Genomic DNA, 22,398 nt, shown 5'->3' on the forward strand with positions numbered 1-22,398 from the left:
TGCTCATGGAGAATCCTATAGTAGAGTGATGGGACATTTATCCCTCACGTGCATGGTCATGACCTTGCTAGCATCTCTCTGTGTGCATATAAACATAATGAAGGCTAAAACAGCATCCGGCTCAATATTAACTTAGCCTTTAAACACTGCTAAATCCATTTTATTTGAAAAAGTTATTAAAATGTAAATATTACAGTGTATTACAATGTATACATTTTTATCAGTATGTGTGTTCCCTGGGTTCAAACCCATGACCTTTTGCGCTGCTAATGCAATGCTCTACCATCGAGCTATATGAACAGAATAGAATTTTACAAACAGATACACTTAAAACAATACAACAGACACAATTGGTTTGTTATATTTAAATGGTCTATTAACAAGTAGCGCAAGATACATTCAACAAGCAAGACTTTGTTGTTTTTATATACACAATAAAAAAAATCATTAACCATTCACAAACACAAAATTATTTCTCCCACAACTAAGCATTTGACTTCCAGTCTACCACTTTCTTGGTTGCTTTTGAGTTACAAAAAATATTGCAAATCTCCTTAGAACTAAAATGATGCCAATTTAATAAAAATTCTTCCAAACAAAACTTACTCATATTTTACATGTTGGACATAGTGAGGTTAGTGGCTGGTTTATTTGTACAACCTTCGCCTCCCCGGAGGGATTCTGGACCTTCCTAACTTAACAATAGTAACAAGTTATATTGTTTTAAATGTGCATTTGAGACAAAATGTATGAATTATACAGTACGTGACAAAGTTTCAAACGAAGTACGTGACATCTCCATGACGAATAAAAACATGAACGTTATCATGTCTTCTGCAATTCATCTTAGCTGTATCTACTGCTTCGACTATGACTCCGCCGCCTGGAGGAACTGCGACTATAAGAGCGATATGACCTGTGAAGAGACAGTAAAAAATGCACTCATTAAACAACTGTAGCAGAAAGTTTTTGTAACATCTTGGTTTTATAGATTTATTTATGATGTACCGGGACCTGCGGTCAGAGCTGGCACTTCTCCGACGTCCTCTTCTCCTGCTACGACTGCGACTATGGCTAGAGTTACTATAGGACGAGTCAGACCTATATTTTAAGACAAAAATTTTAAAAATATTTAAGTAAAACAAAGTTACAAGCAAAGTTCCTACATTATCTTGGCTTTAAAGTACTCATGAAATCAAAACTGACAATTCTTATTTTTTTATTTATCCAATCAAATCACAGTGGAAAGCCACGCCTGCTTTTTTCCTCGTGTAATATTCCATTTCAATCGGAAGGAAAGTTGATTGCGATTTCCTGTTCACAGGGACTTTAAGCTTACCTCGATCTGTGACGACCTCTGTGCCGACTTCCAGAGCGACTCCTACTCCCCGTGTGGCTGTAATAAAAGGAACGAGGCTGTGTTAAAAATCGGTCATACACACCACAAGGTTATTTTTTTAAGACATACTAAATTGAAATATATCAAAGGAAAAAATCTTTTAACACTTACCTACGATAACTTCGGTAGGTGCTACTTCGAGAACGAGAGTGCCCTCTAGTGTATCTACTCCTGCTTCTACTCCTACTGTAACTCCTGTGAGAAAAATAAACATTTATATGCAGACACATACACACATCTCAGTTTGAATCAAAACATTGTCAACTGTATTAGACCTGGAAGAGTAGGTGTAACTTCTTGACCTGCTCCTGGAGTGGCTATACGAATGAGACCTGCTTCTGCGGTGAGACCTCTGACTAGACACAGAACGTGACTTGTCCCGAGACTCGTTATGGGATCCATCTCTTTCTCCTGTTGCTGGTGGAGAGTCCTCTTCACTGGAGCTGTCCTGATTTCTGGGTCTCTGATTTAACCGAGCCGTCTTTCGAACTTCATCAAAGAGGGATCCTGGTCGGACTCTATTGTTGCTCTTGATTTCAATTTTAAGGCCCTGGGTCTTTCTTTCCGACTGATCTTGCCGTTTGTTTATTTTCATAATCAAAGGTTTCACAGTAAGAGCCTGCATCACAGTCATGCCAGACAGAGGTTTCCATTTATTTTCAATTGCAGAGACAGAAGTGACGCCAGGTACGGTTTCATCTTTCTGACTGTCAGAAGTTAATGCAGATCCGACAGTAACAGAGCTTCCTTTCGCTGTTGAAGGTGGAACAAGCGCACTACTATTATTCAGAATATTTTTCAGGGGGGAAATGCCAATCGCTTTAGGCCTTGGTTGCTCAGGCTCTGAGATATTCTCTGGAGTACACATGCTCCCTTGTTTTTGTACTTTCGGTCTGTTTTGGTTATTTGGCAAGGTAGTGCCTGAATAATTGGTTTGGTTCTCTGGGTGGCTTTGATCGGGATCTTTTGCAGTCTTCCGATTTTCATTTGATGAATTATCTTGTGTTGACTCTCGAGTCCCTTGATCCTGGCCTTTATTTTCCGAGTCCTGGGTCCTAACCCGTCCTGCTTTCACGTGCCTTTTTGCTCCATCATTCACAGCATCAGGATTGGCACGGTCCAAATGCTTTGTAGAGACAACAGAATCTTCTTCCTCAACTTCATCACCAAACTCTAGTGGAGGTTGCCAGTGGAAGGTCTCTTTTGGTTTTTGGTGCTTCTTGGATTTTTTGATCTTGGATTTATGAGATCCCGACCTAGAAGAATTCCGCTTTTTGCGTTTGTGTTTCCGCTTTGCTTTCTTGCTCTTGCGCTTTATAGGTTTTGCATCTGCATTAGTGGGTTCCTCGTTACTTTTCAATTGCTTAGACATTTCAGCACCTTTATTCGAGAGCCAAAAATTTTCTTCACCCCCTGATTCTGAACTAGCCTCTCCCTCTTCTTTTTCTGAAACATCACCAACAACCTTTGTATTTCCCACGTCAGAATCACTCTCAGACTCCCAGCAGCGTGATAAAATCTGTCTCTTTTTTATTTCAGTAAGATCACTTTCGATTGTAACAGTGGCCTGGTTAAGTTGAGCAGTATTACTAGTCTTATTTGTGTTCCCTACTTCATTTTCCCATCCAGATTTACTGCTTTTGTCCACAAATGGTTCTTTCCTTTTATTAGGGTTCTTGCTTTTCATTGCAACTGTTTGTAGAAAAGAATCACTGTGTCTTTGGATAGGACTGTGTGGACTATCTGATCCATCCTCTGAAGAAGGAGAGGAATCTCTGTGGCCACTACTATGATTTGTATTCCTGTTGTTTTTGCTATGATTTGCATTCTTGTGGCTATTTCTGAGAGACCTATGATGTTTACTCGTTTTTTCACCAGAATTTCTTTTGCATGAACCATACGACTCTGACCTACTGTAGGAGGAAGATCTGCTTCTGCTTCTAGAACCACTGGGTGATCTGCTCCTAGACAAACTGCATTGCAGAAGCCTATCAGAAACTTTATTGTTACTGGTGCTCTGGCCCCTTTGACTATGGACAGTGTCTGATTTAAGAGAGGACATGGTCTCTAGAGGTACATTAGTTGATGGGCTGATTAGTTTATTTGAAGCTGGGGCTGACTTCTTGACTTCTTTAATGACATAAGAAGGTTTCCAGGGTTTCTGGTCTGGTTTCCATCGAGATGGAGGTGGACTGTCACTCATAGGCAAAACAGAGACACCCTCAGAAGACCCAGCTGCTGGGGCTTTAAGTTCTTTACCTTGACCTGACTTATCCAGTTTGGAAATACCACCCTCTGTGGGTTTTGTTATTCGAGGAGACTTCTTTCTGGAATGTAGCGTTCTATATCTAGAGTTTGATCTGGTTCTTGACCTTGTCCTGTGTCTGGATCGAGAAGGAGACCGTGATCTAGACTGTGTAACAGAATGCCCTGATCGACTTTGACTTGACTTCAAAGAAGACTGAAAACGCCTCTCAGACCTTGAGTGACTTCTGGTGTAAGATCTACTTCTGGACCTGGAATAGGATCGTGAATCTTTAGAAGAATGTGATGAGTAATGTCTCCTGTCTGACTTTGATCGATACGATCTGTGGGAGTAAGGTGAGGTAGAACGGGAATTAGAACGAGAGTATGACCGTGGTCTCCTTTCAGCATGGGTTGAGTGTTTTGACCTCTTGCTTGAGGACCCAGACATCTCTCCCTCTGACAGTGAGGTATCCCTGGGCTTGCTCTTTTTATGTTTCTTTGAGTGTTTCCGTTTTTTAGTTTTCTTCTTGCGCTTGGTTTTCTTTTTTTCTTTTCTGGACCGATGCTGCCCAGAGTGTACAGAGGTCTCGCTTATGGAACGCTCTCCTGATCTTGACCTAGACCTTGGGGTATCACTTATGTCAGTCCATCTGTTAAAAAAGTCAGTCAAAATCTTTGCTTTAACCATGTTACTTCTTGCAAAATGCATTTATTTTTAAGTCACTTATGGGGTACACCAGAAATAAAATCCTGTTAATTCCATTAATTCTGACAAAAAAATCTCACTGATTTATTTAAATAAGATTTTACGCATTGTATCATGCTAAAATTGTGTAATAACATACTTTTCTCCTTTGCTCCACCTCTCCACACTGGGGGGATGGTAAGCCTTCATCCTTTGCATTTCCTCTTTCCAGTGTGGTGGGGTCTCACTACTCCCCCTTTCTTCCTCTGACTCTGATCGGGACTTTGACCGAGGGGGCGTATGGTACCTCTGCAGGGAAAACAAAATAACAACATGAACAACAGGGCCAAGGTCAATCAACCAGGACAATGACAAAAGGGAAAAAAACTGAATATGTTGCTTAGAAAAAGTTTCTGTCAACTTCTCAGAAATAATATTTGATTACATTTTCAAATAAAAAAGTTTAGTTTCTGTTTGAAACATTTAATTTGAGATTGTTCATGACACAAAAGATCAGCTGATATAGTAGTTTGGATGTTAAAAACGTATTAATGATCTAAATCTGTTTTTAAATGTGGAATAAATTAATATAATAATTAAATTCATGGCTATCATACCATAGTCCCCCGGCCTTTGATCTTACGTCCAGATTTTGTAACAGCTGGTTTTGGGTCATCATGTGCTGTGATTGACTCTTGTACAGCCCTATAAAAAATACAAATAAGTTTTAAACACACCATTAAAACTGAGGCTTTGATTTAATCGTTAACAGAAAAAAATATTCAAAAAATATTTGTCACACTTGCATTTTAGTTATTAATAAAAAAAGCATTGGTATGTTGGAGGAACAACATCTGTTTGACTTTTTTAAGATTTCAAATAAATCCCCAGAGTCCATATGTGAAGTTCTAGCTCAAAATACCACATAGATCATATATTATAACATATAAAAATTGCCACTTTGTAGGTTTGAGCAAAAATGTGCCGTTTTTGGGTGTGTCAAAAATGCTAATTAGCTTGATCTATGCACTAAATGGCAGTGCCGTAGTTGGAGAGTGCAGATTAAGGGGCGGTATATCCCCTTCTGACATCACAAGCGAAGCCAGATTTTAATGACCTATTTTTTCACATGCTTGCAGAGAATGGTTTACCAAAACTAAGTTACTGGGTGGATCACATTTTCTAGGTTGATAGAAGAACTGGGGACCCAATTGAAACACTTAAACATGGAAAAAGTCAGATTTTCATGGTATGTCCCCTTTAAACTGTATAATAGAGACTAACATTTTTACGGTTTCCTCCTGGGTAGGCATGTCTCTGCGGAGCAGGAAACGGTTCTCTGGCACGGGTGGAATCTCTTCTGGTCGAACCACAGGCTTCTCTCTTTTTACATTCTGCTCAACCTCACCATCATCTTCCTCTGCCATCTCTCCCTCAGCATGACTGTGAATAAGGAAAAGTAAACAGTAAGGTTATTTCTGTTGCCAAAAAAAGACCACCCAAAGCACAAATGCATCAAGCTCATCTTTCTGAATTATTGCTGGGTGACTTTGATTTCAAAGAAATATTTTTTTTATATGGACGTCTGAATTGCGTGAAAATTTGTCCCAAATATAGAAACAAAATGAAGACGCTTTAACTGTTCATAACAGACAGTAAAGTTTATTCACCTTCCTTGTCCTGTTATTTTAACTGCATGTCTCTCTTTCTGTCCTGTGTCTCTTCTTTTCCGTTTTGAGTGTTTACTCTTTAGGGCTCTTTTCCTCTTTTTAGATGCATATTTCTGATCAGACTCCCCTTCAGACTCTGCCGAGGAGGCATACTGGGATGAAGACTCTGAAGAACTCTGCGAGTCATCCTCAGAGTGAAACACTTTCTTCCTCTTGCCTTGAAGCACTAGAGAAGATATAACAAACTTAATTTAGAAAAGTCAACGCTACAGAATGACATTTATCTCAGTTTTTCTCTATATTGTTTTTATTATCCATAACATGACTAGTGCGGACCAAGCATGCCGCACAAGCCCTGAAAAGTGAAGCCAAAATGTCTCGATTGCCCCCCAGTGACTGGTCCCAGTGTAGGTCATAAAGCCCACCTCTCCATGTTTTTCAATGGGACTTGAGACCAACAAAAAAATTTAATTACACTTCAAATATCTTTTTTCTGAAGCTGGTTTCTGTCATTTACTGTAGTTTATCACGCTGATGTAATTTGAAATGTTTGTTTTTAAAATAAGTTTGTGTTTAGTTAGTTATTTAATGATATAAAAACGGTGGTGTCACGTCATGATTGACAGCTGTGATATCGTGTGATATGCGCATTCTGCGAGAGCGAGGTCTTGACTTCGCAGCTTTACTTCCTGCTCATTACTGCGCAGGACTGCTCCCGAAATCGCTACTGCGCAGACTCAAGACCCATGATGTCAGCGCCATATCGGGACACTGGCGGCTTCACTTTTCACCAATGGAAGAGAGCGAACGGGCGTCGTCCATCTTTTTTACAGTCTATGGTGCGGACTGTGTGGTTTTATTAACGGCCAAATCAGGTACAGCACAAAGCAAAAATCACAGCCAATCAGAAAATATGTGTGTAACCTGACGAATGAGATTACAGCGTGGCTGGTAGGGCTGGGTATTGTTGGGAATTTCACAATTCGATTCGATTCTTGATACTTCGATTCAATTCGATTTGATTCAATTCAATATTGTTTGATTTTCTTCGATATCGAAGTAAATACATAAGTAATTAAGTACCTGAGTATATTTTTACAGTGTTTCCCACAAGATTTTGAAAGACTGTGGCGGTGATGACGTCACACACCGATTAGCATATATGTGACATCATTGCGTCGTGTTTTACTCTTTGATCTGTCACATATATTGTTAATACGATTAAATATTCTCTTAATCAAAAGGCAATAAAAACGGTGAATGTGTGTAAACATTTTGATATCTTTTTATAGATCTGTATTTCCCTTGGCAAAATGTGATTATGTTAGTATTTGTTTATGTTCTGTTTTGTTTTGTTTATGTTAAAGCACCTGCACCTGCAATATTGTAAAATGCACAATGTTATCTTTATAATGAAGATTTAAGTTTCTGTAAACTGTGCAATTCTTTAATAAAAAAAAAAAGAAAAATAAAAAAAATCTGTCACATATATTGCATTTTAACACAACTGAATGCTATTTTAACATATTATCTGGTCGTTGTCTATAAAATAGTGACTAAACACAACCCAGTAACGACCCACGACCCAGTAACTCCTTGTTTAATACAATCAGCTCTTTCTTTAACTGCTGGTAAAAGTGGGACATCGTCTGACAAAATCACCATACATTTACATTGAGGCTGTACTGATGTTGCTCTTCTCATCAGTGTTGTTGCTTGCACACAGACTCACAAAGAAGTTACACGGAGTTAAAATACTTTTCACTGTATTTTATGTGCGAGAGGCGCGCTGCACGCAGCATGAGAGAGAGAGAGAGAGAGAGAGAGAGAGAGAGAGACGCGCTCGCTACAATGGATTAAGCTGTTTTAAATTAGTAAAATAAAAATGTTAATGGGAATCATGCTGATTTTGGTAAAGCGTGTCTTGTACAACACTGAACGCTCTCACTAGAGTGTTGCCCACAGCGCCGCCACTGGCCGGTGGGCTGAATCGATTCATAGGATTTGATGAATCGATATTGAATTGAGAAACAAAACAATTCCAATGCATTGATGAATCTATATTTTTACCCAGCCCTAGTGGCTGGTGCTACCTCAGCACAACATGATGAAAATAGAAACAGACTGACAAAATGCCTTGCTGCATGCCAGCTGTCACAGTTGTTTTGGACCAAAAAACATTTGCTTGGAGGATGTGATTTACCACTTGACCCTTTAACACGTCATCCCTGGTTAGGACACAGTGTAATTGCATAAGGGTGGGATCTGCAATGTTTATTTTTGCACCTGTCAATTTGTTCGATGACCTTTAGCAGTTTTATTTTTATTTCACCCTCACAATTTGAGAAAATGTCCTAGGCAATATTCTTAATGCACCGTGACACGCAGGTCTACAGTCTTGTTTGTCTCTCAGACAGGAGTTTGCTTACCATCATTAGCAGACTTTGTGATCAGCTGTCCACAGTCAATCACTCTGACGTCAGCGTAAGGTCTGCTGGCCGAGTCTGTCTTCAGCCCCTCAATATTTTTTATCACCTCGAAGCCAGAGATGACCAGTCCGAACACCACGTGTACTCTAAATAAGACAACTAATGTTAAAAAAATCCCAAAATCCTAAAGATCAACTACAAATTTCTATTAAACCACCTTGATCTTGATATACATACCCATCTAAATGAGGTGCCGTCTTTGTAGTTCTGTTGTCAGGCAAATTACATAAAGGTGGCCAGGTCAGATCATCAAACAGGCACATGTGGGGAAAAGAAAGAGTAGCATTTTAGAGAAAGAAAAAAATCAGTCCATCATCAAGGAAAAATTTTCTATACACAAGTGGCAAACAATCATTATTCACACATAGAGAGTTTTAAAGTTGTAAAAAGTCGAAATAGTTATAAAAATAACTACTAATAAAACAATAATAATATGCAGGAAACTTTGAGTGTGCACATGACCAAAATGTGTCAACATAATACAAAACAAATTGAAACTTACATTTTTTTTAAATTAGCTTAAAGATATAAACATTTTCAATTAGAAATCAAAAGTGTGTCCACGGAAGAAAGTAAACAATTAGGAAAATACATCCAGCATCGCTTAACCTGAAACACACCAATAATTGATGACCTTCTTTGTATTTTCTGTGCTGGGAGAGTAAGTTTTTAATATGGCAATGACATAACTGTAAAGATAAACAAGAAGCCAGTGCTAGCTAAAAGCAACCAGAAATACACAGTCAGGAGATAGAAGCACAGCCTCGGAGAGACATTACCTTGGTAGAGCAGGACGCTAGAGTTTCTGCAAATTTTACACAAAAATGGCAAGAGAAAAATTGTAATACATTTGTAGGCAAAAAGAGATGTTACTTTATAAAATATTTCTAAATGCACAATTTAGAAAAATGCACAAAGGAAAAAAGAGATGAAAATGTTTAGGGCACCTGCATCCCACATGAACATACAAAGTCAACAAAATAAAAGAGTAAGAACAATAATATATGGTAGACTAGAGAGATTGTGGAGGAGGTTTGGGAAAGTTAAGAGACTATAAACAGCAAAAGGGCAAGATAATTCCCAAAGTATACTTTGTCGTTTAAACAAAAGCATAGAGTGAGAATTGCTACTCATTGACAGTGAGCATGTATGCACGCAACCTACTAGCGTTGATCCTAAAACAATCTTTTTTATATCTTTCAAACTAAAACTACGTAGTTTTTGTGAGTGAACTAAGTTGTTTCGCTTTAACATTCACTAATGGTAACTCACTATACACTCACCTAAAGGATTATTAGGAACACATGTTCAATTTCTCATTAATGCAATTATCTAATCAACCAATCACATGGCAGTTGCTTCAATGCATTTAGGGGTGTGGTTCTGGTCAAGACAATCTCTTGAACTCCAAACTGAATGTCAGAATGAGAAAGAAAGTCCATCCCTTTATGACCACCATGGACCCATCCTCTGATGGCTACTTCCAGCAGTATAATCCACCATGTCACAAAGCTCGAATCATTTCAAATTGGTTTCTTGAACATGACAATGAGTTCACTGTACTAAAATGACCCCCACAGTCACCAGATCTCAACCAAATAGAGCATCTTTGAGATGTGGTGGGACTGGAGCTTCGTACCCTGGATGTCCATCAACTGCTATCCTATCAATATGGGCCAACATTTCTAAAGAATGCTTTCAGCACCTTGTTGAATCAATGCCATGTAGAATTAAGGCAGTTCTGAAGGCAAAAGGGGGTCAAACACAATATTAGTATGGTGTTCCTAATAATCCTTTAGGTGAGTGTATGTCAACCCAATATAAAGTCAAAGCTATACTTTTTTGGGGGTAATTCTTTGAAATTGACTGGATCAGTCCTATATCTGAGCCCAAAACTAAAATCTCACTTATGGGGAAATGATTTTGAGTACTAGGGGATACATAACCTAATAAACATACGCATGTGTCATTTAATAGTGACCAATCAGTCATATTAAATGGTGAGCTGAAGATCTGGTGATGAATGGTTGTTTCTACACAGACACACAAACATACTCTCTTTATCTCATACTAGAGTAAGTAGTACTTACATGAAGAACTGGGACCCATTTGTGTCTTTGCCACGGTTGGCCATCGACAAGAGGAAAGCTCTATCATGTTTGAGAGTCAAGTTCTCATCTGTTGAAGAGAGATACAGACAAAGGGAGACATTGAACGATTGTCTGCATTTCAAGACTTTGATTAAAGACTTCGTCGTGTTGACGTTTCCTATTTGGGCAGGACATATAAAAGGCTTAACCTTTATTTTTAAAAATGGCTAATAAGCATTTATAACATGACATTTATCATTTGCTGCCTGATAGTCAATTGCAGGTGGTTTTTCATGTGATTGGAAAAAAATCAGGGTAGGGCAACTTGAGTCATAAACATTTTTGGACTTATCTTAAAGAAAAAGGATGTTTAGGATACAACTAGAAATTGCGTAAAAACCACAAAATGACTACTTATGCTTTTTAAACACCCATGTATTTCTACCTCTTTGTTCAAATCGCTGTGTTCCTCATGCTCTTTGTTGTTAAAACAGAAATGATTTTCTGTTTAAGGTCTAAAAGCTATTTTGTAAGTTTATGTATTAAACATGTCAAGAATTTCTTAAAGATTGGATTATAATCAAAAGTACTGCATGACAACATATCCAATAAAAATAAAGAGAAACAAAAAACAACAACAAAAAGAGAGAAGTCAGTACACCAAAACAATTTCATGGTCCACATATCCATGAGCACACTGTGCAGTGTGGACATTTTTGACATGGTTCACAAGAATTGGGAAGGGGGAATTGTTAACATTGTGTTACTGCACTGTGCACATCTCTTACCTTTGGATTTTGCAAATGACCACACTCTCTATAAATGAAAGAATATGTTGAAATTTTAGGCAAGAAGATTGGACCGTTAAATAAAAGAATATCCCTATCCTCCATGCTGACTCAGAAAGAAGATCACAAAATAAAACATAATCTTTAAGTTACAATTCGCAGCTACAGCGAGATAAAAACAACGGCTGATAATTCATGCACGTAACTGAAATGTCCATTAAACAGTCATGCAGAAGAAACTAAAGTTGAGGGACCATGTTAAGGTTATTAAGAGTTTGGTGAACATGAAGTTTTACCTTCAAAGAAACCACCATATATCGACTCTCCTCCTCTTCCATTTCCTTGGTAAAGAAAAATATCTCATTGACATAACACATAATGAACAATGACTCAGTGCTATGAAAACAAAGATACAACAACTGAGAAAACTGAAAAAAATTCTACATACCTTCAGTGAAATCACCCCCCTGAATCATGAAGTTTTTTACCACTCGATGAAAAGTTGAGCCTTTATAGCACAATTCTTTTCCTGTAGTTTTACCAGTGCCTTTCTCACCTACAATCAAAGCACAGTAAAATGTCATTTCTGATTACTAGCATGTAATACATCTAGCGTGTGTAGTGCATAAGTATAGCCATAAACACACCAAAATTGTGCAGGTGTACTCATGATTATTGTATGGTCAATGCCTAAATCCCAGCACCTGTCATGAGCTGCCAAAGCCGAATACTTGCCTAACACTGTAATGTACTGTGCTCTGAATAAGGTATGAGTCTTCGCATCTAATGGCGCTTTTCCATTGCATAGTACCCCACGGTTTAGTTTAGTTTGGGTCGGGTCAGCTCACCTCACTTTGGCGTGGTTAGCTTTTCCATTGAGTTTAGTATCACTTCGCAGTGGGAGGAATTATAGGCGTGTCGTTATATTTGCGCTGCATACGGCTGTGACATCATACAAGAGAGAGCGTCCTTGTACATTCCCATACATTTATTTATTTATCAGTCCGCCACAAAATTAAAATCGGCCACCACAAATAGATGTTTACTTTGCACATCGCGTTTATAACTACCTATGTCTCACATGACAGTTTCTGTTCAAACACCCGTGGCGTCAGTCGACGGCTCCGCTGAGCCTCAATGAAGTTGCATTAAAGCATAAATAATACTGACGTGCACGTCGCGAATGTGCCGCCACAAAATTAAATTTGGCCACCACAAATAGAAGTTTACTTTGAACATAGCGTTTATAACTACCTCTGTCTCACATAAAAGTTTCTGTTCAAACACCCTTGGCGTCTGTCGACGGCGCTCCACTGAGCCTCAATGAAGTTGCATTAAAGCATAAATAATACTGACGTGCACGTCGCGAATGTGCCGCCACAAACTGCAAGTCTGGAAAAAACTTTTATGTGTTCCTGATTCACAACCTGTGGATGTTTTTAATCGCTAAAAGGGTGTTTGGAAACTTAAAACAGAGCACAGATGACAACATGTTTGCTCGAGACAGCGCAAGCTAGCAGCAAGCTTAAGCTAAAGCTAATATTTTACATAATAGGATGACGGCGCCGATGACGATTCTCTCAGACCAATCAGTGAACTACAGTGTTTACGCGTCACGTTTGGTATCAGCTCGGGTCGCTTGGAACCCCAACCGAGGTGGTACGAAAAAAAGTATCGGGTACTACGAAGTGATCCCAATGGAAAAGCTCCCAAAAGTAAGCTGACCCGACCCAAACTAAACCAAACCGTGGGGTACTATGCAATGGAAAAGCGCCATAAGCTAACACATCCATTCAGGTGGAAAGAAAATTTATTTTTGTATTGACCCAAGGATTACCATCTTTAATTTATAGCAAAACCCATTATAGTAAAACTAATGTGACCCTCTATCTTCTATGAAAAGCCTGTAAATACAGCTTTGATTTCATTTTCAGAACATCAGCAAATAACATCATACAGCCAGGTTTAGATACCTCAGATGCCCTATATTGTAGGGATTTATCTTCATACTTGGACTCTATTCACTTGCTTAACTTCTACTGGTGGATAACTACTAGTATTAAAGAGTTTGTTACAGGTTCTAGTCTTTGTGACAAAATTACTGTAGCATGAAAAACTGTCTGTGTGAATAACTTTTATTTATCTATTTAGAATGAAGACTAAAATGATTACAAGTAGGGCTGTCACAATGATTAAATAATTGTCTCATCGCAATTGTTTGACCTCACCGCAATGATTTCAGATCACCACAATGATTGCATATCTCTCTAAAAAACACAAGGGGGAGCTGAAGCGCCTGTATAAACGAGACAGTCTCAGATGGCGTTCCTTAACTGACAGTGTAATGCGATACATTTCAAAGCCAGTCAATACAGTGGAAAAAAAGCATTTAAAGGAATGCTGCAAAACTTGGATAAGCAGTATGAAATAATCATTTAATAATTACTTTTAAATATGTGTTGTGTATTAATATTCACTGTTAGGTAAACCTTGCAAAAGATTTAATTTAAATAATCACAACCATGTGTAAAAATTATTTCATGAACAAACAAAATGTATGAGTATTAAATGTCAAAGCAATAAAACTAAAAATTAATCGTCACAATCGTCACAATTTATTAGGCAATTAACAATTTCATAATCATGACAGACCTAATCACAAGTTAGAAACAAACTTGTTAAAATAAAAAACATGCTGCTGCAATGTCAGATTCAGTATACGTACCAGTGCATAAACAAAGAAAATTTTTGCTTGTCTTGGGACAAATATCGGAGAACAGTTGAAAGACGATTCGTCCCACTTAAAAAAGCAAAAGAAAACCAATGGATTAGAACTTTAATGTAATTACAAATTAATGTAAATCCTTGAATTCACTTTTTATTGACTTCAGCAATTGCGTTCTAAAATAATTTTGAAAAAACAAAACAAAACACCAAATGGTTGGTTTTGGCTTTACGCAAGCACCGGTATCTGCTTTTAAAACACATAATTAGCAGTAAAATGAGGTGTAGCCCATACATTTATATAGGCACGTCTGTAATTTATTAAAACAGCCCTGCAGGACAGGGTGTGGACTGCCAAAGGAGCTCCACACGCACTTGCGACAGGTATTTTGTCTGCCATCATGACAGCACTTTACAAAGCATACATACATGTTTTAGTTTCAGTATGAAGTTACATTGTTAGCTGTTTTTTTCTTAAAAATCTATTAACCACATTGTAGATCTTTATTATTGACACAATTGTAGTAGAAATACACTGAAATGCATAGAATAACAAATAAATAATATAAATAGTAAATGACATTACTTTGATTCAAACAGAGACTAGTGCATATTACATATTACTTCTAACATAAAGCATTGACCTGTCAAAACTCTTAACATTTCACAATTTCTCTTTGTCTAATTCAAAAACAGCAAGACTGCAATCTTTGCTATTTCTTACCTGGTTCTCTGTTGATTTCCACATCAAAATAGCACTGGGGGCGATCTTTCAGTCCCATTTTGTAAAAAGGAGGCTGCCTGTGTAAAATCACAGCAGAACACAATTAAAGCTTGTATTCAATGTATGCCTTCACCATAAAGAAATTATTTCTGTTTGATATTCAGGTTTCACTGCAGTTTTAAGGTGCATAAACCAGTGCCACACTGTGAACACAAAGAAAGACAGTGAAACTAGGGAAGTGTTTCTTTTAACCAATGAGATGCAAATCTCCATGCATGTCCACCCCCAAATCTGAGCACCGCCCTGCCGGGCTTTTAACATCAAATGTCAAGAAGTCTGCTGCAGCTGGGCATCACCTTAATGTGATGAATGAGACACTGTTACTGTGATGTGGTCAACTAAAACCAAATGTATGCTATTTTTGTGCTGTTTATCGACAGTGCTGGGGGTTTAATAAAGGGATGGCTTTCAAACAGTTCATTAAATTACCAAACAATCTAAAACAAGAGCTGTCAAGTATGTTTAAAGTATGCACACGCTAAAACATTTCTGAACTAATGCTGACATTGATTCCCCTTGAAGGTGCTGAATTACTACCATACATTAGCTAAATGCATGAATTACTTGCACTCAAATTTAAATGATTGCTCTCTTACACAATATTGCCACTAGCCTAATCTTTATAAACATCTGCTAAGACATTCCTTTATATTGAGAAGGGTTAAAGTAAATTGAGTATTTTATTTATTTAACATTTTATTTAATGAAGTCAAACAGTGATTTAGTACTGATTACAACAACTACAAGCAAACTATCCAATATCTTCTGTAGTCTCAGACAGCTACATTACATACGTCCACATAATTTACAAGCGCTGATAAATAATGTTAACAAAAATATACACTTTTATTAAGTATGACTAGCAACTGATAATCATGAAATATTATATTAGCTAGGCATAACAACAACATCAGTAACTGTAAAGGACATAAATATTCATAAATAAAATACTCATGTATGAAATAAGTACTGTACTAACTATTAATGTGTGCCGTTTAATAAAGTAAAATTGAAGTTAAGTGAAAGCGAAAGGTGTTTGATGAAAATGTTAGCAGACTGCTAAAGAGATTAGCATGGATAGCTAACAACCTATGCTAACAACGCAAGGCCTTATGCTAAAATTCACTAATAATAAAATAAAAATAATAATATAAAAACAGAACTGAAATATTAAGACTTAAAAACTAACGAATAGGTTTAAATGCCATTTAACGTCGGTGTATGTTTGGCTAACACTGGTTACCATTTAAAGCTAGTAGTAAATAGCAATGTTTTTTAACCACAGGCACATCGAAAGGCGACTTTATGCTAATAAAGCGTAATCCATATCACGCTAAAAGCCGTATACACAAAGGTGTCTCTTTAATCGATAAGACTTACCTGTATCTTTAGGTAAACAACAAAAATCCCTCAACTAACTAAAAGCAGCTCCGTCGGCTGAGCTTTGCAGAATGCAGATTCTCCACTTTCTGACTGTTCGTAGTAGTACGCACATTGAGATTTGCACTTCAGAGTCGCCGACTATCGGAAACCCACATCAATTGCTAAGATATGTCTCATGATTTAGTCCTGAGAATATTGAACATGATTTTGTATTGCTTAAAATAATATTGTTTATATTTTATTTAAAAAAAAAAAGGAAAGGGAAGATATAATATTAAAAGATAACAATTTACAGTGTTTCCTGTTTACAGAACACAAATAAACCATTATTTTAGTATTTTATTTTAATAATAAAATATATTTAATTATTTTAAGTAATCTTATTTTTTATGCCCTTAAAAATAAAAACGTACTTCTACCAATTTTGTTGGAAATTAAAGGGTGGGGACTTTTATTTTGAAAAAGTGTATCCTTTGACGCTCCTGTTTCCCATAATTCAGAGAAACAAACAGCAATCTTTCAATTGTGTTCAATATTATGAAGTTATAAATAACTTTGAGTGTATTAAATATAGTTTTTAAGGTCGTGTGCGTTTTTATTTTTTTGTTTAGGCTACAAAAAATCAATATTAGATGTATTGAGCTGTCGTAAGGTAAGGATTTGATAAAGCGATTTGTGCACCTGCTAGTGTACTCCAGAATGATTTTTTAAAATCTACTAAGAATATACAGTAAATCTGATCAATTTAAAGCACATGCATTAATGCATGAGCTATCCAAAGTACCAAAAAAGGGATATGCAAATTAAGTTAACGTATCTGCAGCCAATTTTATGTTTAAATTGAACAAAAGAAGCACTATGCTACTGTATTGTCATATGATGTGTATGGGTGTAATATTCAAACTGTAGTATGAGAGATAAAGTCTATTAATAGTACAAACTCGACTAAATCTGTATATCTTATGATCTTAAAAACTAAATATATATATATATATATATATATGCAAATATATTAAACGTACAACAAAGCAAATTACGTTTAAATAAGGAGTTATTTCTAAACTTTTTACATTAGATTTGGCACTAGTCGCTTTAATCCAATGCGACCTTTAGTGCATTACAAGCAGTACATTTTATCAGTATGAGTGTTCACTGAGGCTCAAACCCATGACCTTTGCACTGCTAATGCAATGTTGTACGAACTTCAGAAACTTTTGTTGGTGGTGAACTCATCCATGGCAGCATTCCAAAGAAACATCATCCCTGTCCTCCCTATTCAAACAGGCAGCTGCTTTAATTGTTCTGTTTTCACTCTGCTTTGTGTTCAGGATGTGTTCTCATATAGACCCAAGAGGAGCATGTCACTGATCCTGTTTGCCTTTGTGGTCCGGGTCAGGGATGGGCTCCCTCTCTCTGCCTCCACCGACTTCCTGCATAACAAGGAGCTTCAGGAGAGAAAGCAGCAACTGAAAGTGATCTCAAAATCTCTAAGCTTATTACCAGAAAGAGCCATCATCAAGGGCCATGAGCTTAACATTTAGTAAGTGCACCAAGATGGATAACTCACTGTAAATTTCTAACTGGGTTTTCACAGATTGAGTCACATATATAACTATAGGGAACATTCCCTTAAACCCCATGATGCTTCAGACATTCTGTGTCATTTCTTTAAGTAAATATCTGCTAATTGAGCATATTTAAAGACATACATTAGAGTATAAAAAGGAGGTCTAGTTTAGATTCCAGTATGCCTGGTTTTGTTTACCTGCACTCCAGAGTCCAATATAAGCCAGGAAATTGGTGCCCGCCCTGTGAAATGATTTGTTAACTAAGTGATCTCTCTGTGTGTTTGCAGCTTCCTCTCATCCGAGGGTGTGTCCTACATGACCGTATGTGCTTGCAGTCTCCCTGCTGCAATGGCCTTCTGTTTCTTAGAAGATTTGTGCTGGGAGTTCACAGCATGCTTTGACAGCTCAGCAGTGGCCCTGGCAAACAGGCCGTACCCATTTTTGGAGTTTGGTAGGATGTGGTTCATGCATTACATGAGTGATAAATATTGCCAGTAGTTATTATGTAATAAACAGTTAATATATATCTCATGCACTTTAAGCATTTTCTGTAATGCAATTTAATATAATTTCAGATAGTACCATTCAAAAACTTCAGCACCATTATAACCAAAATCAAAGGCCATCTCTGGAGGTTACTCTGGTTGAGGTGCAGGACGAGCTCAGCACCAGCCCTCCTCAGGTTCTTACCATGGAGGACGTGACGCTGGCCAATGGAGTAGCCAATGGACATGTAGAACAAACAGCTACATCAGGTTTGACCTCATAGTACTGTATGCTTTAATGCCAAATACTGTTAATTCACAGAGTAGATCTGCATACCACATTGGGAATATAGAGTAGCTTGACTTAAGCATAAATGTTGATTTTAAAGGTCAAAATCAAAGACTGGAACCGGTCTCACCGCCAGGAATTCTCTCATTGGTTCTTAACATCATGTGTGCTGCACTCAACCTTATACGTGGTGTCCACCTTATTGAATACACCTTCCAGGTAACATTGCATTCCAAATGATTATTACACAAATATTACTTAATAACTCCAGTCTGATTACATTTCCCATTTTTGTATTTTTTACAGGATGATTATGATAGTTTATGTAATGTTGTTGCATTTCTTGTGGCATTTTTGTGCTGCGTTTGCCAGGTAAACAGTCTTACTTCATCTATAGCATAAATATGTTACATTTGAGTAATTATATATAGCAATTACAGGTCCATTTTTAATCATTTTAACATATTAGTACTCATTATCATGTTACAGGCCATTACCAATATAACATTTTCTGTAAAAAGTGACATGTATAGTGTTGTCCAAATAAGTGTCGGTTATTAGTGTCAAACCCAAAATAATAACTTTGGACATCAAATGTACCTGCAATTACAGTCTATAATCACTGTCGTCATATACTGTAATACCCAGTATATTTGGAAACACACTGTTAGACCCATAGCTCATACTCTTTATCTTTTTGTATTACAGTGTCATCTCTACTTGTTTCACACCTGCCAGAAAAAGTTAAAAGCCATCACTCTTCTGATTCTCATCATTTTATGCAACGCTTTTCTCTTCGATCTGAGGAACGTCTGGCAGCTGCTCTTTCACATGTCCGTGGCCTGCATCTCCACTTTGCTCACCCTTAACCGCAAACTGCTGGACAGAAACATGGACTGTGGGGTGTGAGAACTTTAGTGAGCAATATAGGGTAAGATACTATTAGCCCTAAAAGACCTATTTATAAAACAAATGTATGCACAGTCAAACAAACTGACATTGATCTTTTGTTTCAACTTTTGCTTTAATTTGACATTGTGATCAAGTGTTTCAGTTCTATCACTTATCTGTATGTAGTGAGTGCAATAGCTTTTTTACAGGGGTCTTAAATTGAATTCATAGATATTAGTTTTGTAATGGTGTATTGTGAATGTAATATGGAGGAATTGATGAACCGACTTGAAGAAAGGATAATGAGGTTGGTTTTGTTACGTTAATTTTATTTATTTGTGCAAAATAAGAAAACCTACCAATGTCTAGGTTAATTTAAACGAGTCTACCTTTCTATGATCATCCCAAAGACTATAAATATATCATGTCAACAATTTTCATATAATATACAGAAGAGATACACCGATATAGCGGACGATAATTTGTATTGGACGATAAAAGCTATTTTCAAACTTTTTTTTATCTATTGGCCAATAAACACCCGATAGTCATGGCTGATATATCCTGTCAATCAAAAGAGAACAAGAAAATGCAATTTATTTGAGCTCTGTATAGACAATTTAAAGAAAAATCACTAGTTTAATGTTCAATGTTAATGGTTATTATATGAACGAATAACATTCAGAAATTGAATCTTCAGAATTTAGCTAATACAACCACCAAACTATCGGTATTGGCAGATATCACTCTTAATAACCGGGTATCGGTCGGTGGAAAGATTTAATATTAGTGCATCTCTCATATACAACATTTGTAATATCAGAGGTGGCAAGAAAGATGTACAAATGGAGACCAGGTGCTAAAGAATTGCAGGAACTTGTTTAATTGTTTAAAAAATGTTTTAAAAAGTCTGAATCGATGAAATTTGGGGATCATAATTTAGAAGTTAACATAGATCATCAGGTTTTGCACAGGCACATGTGCATGCTTTCTCTGAAGGCAGCATAATAATGACTAATTATTGAAATTTGCATTCATTAAATGTGGGGTGCACAATCTCTGAAAACCAATGTTGACATTTGAAATCACCTAAACAAACAAACACGCCCCTACCCCAATAGAATCTGGACTTTTTTTGATAGACCCGCCTCACACATACGCAACCCAGGCAACGACGTTGGTTAGTAGACACGCCCCTTACTGCTGACTGGCTACAAGTGTGTTTTGGTACTCAGCCCTTTTTCAAAGCGATTCTCAAAAATTGTGCATCCCGCCTTTAATATTTTTAGTCTTATTGTTATTCCAATAAATTTTAATAATAAAACTATTTAATTAGAAAAATGAAGACTTTAAATCCTACTGTACCATTTATAAGTGATTCCAGTACAGAACTAAGTTTACATACTGTATTAATATTTCATTTCATTTTCATTTCTTGCACTAAATTACGTACCACTAGACATTTTATTGAATGTTATTTTGCAGCAGACAGTATTATAATTTGATGGAGTAAATATGTTAACTTCAGAATTCAAAATAATTTAGAATCTATTTCGTCAATCATTATTTTAAATCTGTTTACTGTAGATGTCATAAACTTGCTTTTATTCACCAAGCAATTAATATGAAACATTTACTAGAGTAAATCAGAAATACTTTAGAGTATGCAAGTAATACTTAGGTATAGATATATGTATTAACTCTTATAAAGTCACATTCCTGAAATATTCAGAATTTTTGAAAAAAGTTGTTTTTATTTAATAATGGTTGGTGCGGTAATTGGGTCAAATGTAATTCATTCAGGTTGCATGTAAAGTTTATGTTATTTAGGGTAACATTTGGTGATGCGGTAAACTACAGTATGCTCATGTAAATGCCCTCAATTATTACAGCCATCCAAACAGAGGGGTGAGAATGTATGTATAATCATTTTAAAGTTAGTGAAAATCTCTTCCACTAATAATATACTGACAATGTTGTAATGATACCAATAAGGGCTCTGTTTCTATTGACTGATTTCTAGGTTTTCTCTCAATATGCAGTAGCACAAACTTACAGATTTTTACTGTAATTGGCATTTGTTTGACGGTTGACCAGAAATGATTGCCCTCAGCCTTTTATATAGATACATATTTGCTCACTCCTCTCATATACAGAGCTCAGAGTTTGTTCAAACATTAAAATTTATTTTTATAATAATAGTTACTATGATGTTTGTAGATACATTATGTGAGAAAATGAGTTTACTTGTAAACAAGGTTGTATGTAGATAATGTTCTTTTTACATTTTTAAAACATCTGTGTCAGTGATTTATAATATTGGTACTGCTGGTATGGTGGTTATTTTTAAAACACACTTACAGTACACTTGACATAATCGTATCCTTTAAACCGTTGTCTTACATACACATTCACATATTTACACATTTTACATAAATATTTAAAAAAATGTTTACCCAGTGTTTTTTTAATTGACATTTATGAGAGTAATATAAAATAATGTCTGATGATATTATACGAATTTTTGGGTTGTGTTAAAATAAATAATCTTGTGGAAGGAGCAAAGTTTGCTTGTGATTTTTTTGACAACTTTACATCTACAGACTTGCATAAAATTTGCTGACTTTATATTTAAGAAACTGCAGTCTAAAAAATGTTGGATTTTTTTCAACCCAGTGTTAGGTCAAAAAGGGACAATCCCAGCTGTTGGGTTAAATTAACCCAGAAAATGTTCATATTTAACCCAACAATGGGTTAAAACAATCCAACAAAGATTAATTTACAACCCAACGGGCTAGGTTTGTCCCTTTTTGACCCAATGCTGGGTTGAAAATAATCCAGGATTTTTTATTAGAGTGTAGCATTAATATCTTGATAACACAAGAACTGATCAAAAGCCCCATTGA

General features: G+C 36.5%; 2 protein-coding genes across 5 annotated transcripts; one reads left to right on the plus strand and one right to left on the minus strand.

The window, feature by feature from the left end:
* Positions 1-144: 144 nt before the first annotated feature.
* On the minus strand, positions 145-16,397 carry nktr (natural killer cell triggering receptor). Of its 4 annotated transcripts, none has more exons than XM_073864201.1 (17): positions 16,257-16,397; positions 14,817-14,893; positions 14,094-14,168; positions 11,817-11,924; positions 11,665-11,709; positions 10,581-10,668; positions 8,668-8,697; positions 8,431-8,576; positions 6,002-6,227; positions 5,616-5,774; positions 4,949-5,036; positions 4,492-4,640; positions 1,675-4,296; positions 1,511-1,594; positions 1,340-1,384; positions 1,009-1,101; positions 145-916 (listed from the first exon to the last, which is right to left on the minus strand). In XM_073864201.1, the coding sequence occupies exons 2-17, from the start codon at positions 14,872-14,874 to the stop codon at positions 847-849; spliced, it is 4,086 nt and encodes a 1,361-aa protein (XP_073720302.1). In that variant the 5' UTR covers positions 14,875-14,893; positions 16,257-16,397; the 3' UTR covers positions 145-846. The 4 variants fall into 4 exon arrangements, with proteins under 4 accessions (XP_073720302.1, XP_055039002.2, XP_055039004.2 ...); XM_055183027.2 differs by having other exon boundaries at positions 1,340-1,396; XM_055183029.2 differs by having other exon boundaries at positions 1,015-1,101; positions 1,340-1,396; positions 16,257-16,396.
* Positions 16,398-16,545: 148 nt separating this feature from the next.
* Positions 16,546-22,057, plus strand: sec22c (SEC22 homolog C, vesicle trafficking protein). The gene is made up of 7 exons (XM_055183031.2): positions 16,546-16,911; positions 17,588-17,799; positions 18,115-18,278; positions 18,403-18,582; positions 18,702-18,820; positions 18,908-18,973; positions 19,310-22,057. Exons 2-7 carry the CDS (start codon positions 17,618-17,620, stop codon positions 19,508-19,510), a joined length of 912 nt encoding a protein of 303 aa, XP_055039006.2. The 5' UTR covers positions 16,546-16,911; positions 17,588-17,617; the 3' UTR covers positions 19,511-22,057.
* Positions 22,058-22,398: the final 341 nt, after the last annotated feature.

This window comes from Misgurnus anguillicaudatus, chromosome 25 (assembly GCF_027580225.2).
Source record: "Misgurnus anguillicaudatus chromosome 25, ASM2758022v2, whole genome shotgun sequence".
NCBI lineage: Eukaryota > Metazoa > Chordata > Actinopteri > Cypriniformes > Cobitidae > Misgurnus > Misgurnus anguillicaudatus.

What these genes read in the sequence shown, in the direction of transcription:
- nktr (XM_055183027.2), bottom strand. Translation starts at nt 14,874, where the DNA reads ATGGGACTGAAAGATCGCCCCCAGTGCTATTTTGATGTGGAAATCAAC. An exon ending in TTTTCTTTGTTTATGCACTG is followed by an intron (nt 11,925 to 14,093) that starts GTACGTATACTG and finishes CTTTGATTGTAG; the next exon opens with GTGAGAAAGGCACTGGTAAA. An exon ending in CACAAAGTCTGCTAATGATG is followed by an intron (nt 6,228 to 8,430) that starts GTAAGCAAACTC and finishes TATCTTCTCTAG; the next exon opens with TGCTTCAAGGCAAGAGGAAG.
- sec22c (XM_055183031.2), top strand. Translation starts at nt 17,618, where the DNA reads ATGTCACTGATCCTGTTTGCCTTTGTGGTCCGGGTCAGGGATGGGCTC. An exon ending in GGCCATGAGCTTAACATTTA is followed by an intron (nt 17,800 to 18,114) that starts GTAAGTGCACCA and finishes GTGTGTTTGCAG; the next exon opens with CTTCCTCTCATCCGAGGGTG. An exon ending in GTACCCATTTTTGGAGTTTG is followed by an intron (nt 18,279 to 18,402) that starts GTAGGATGTGGT and finishes ATATAATTTCAG; the next exon opens with ATAGTACCATTCAAAAACTT.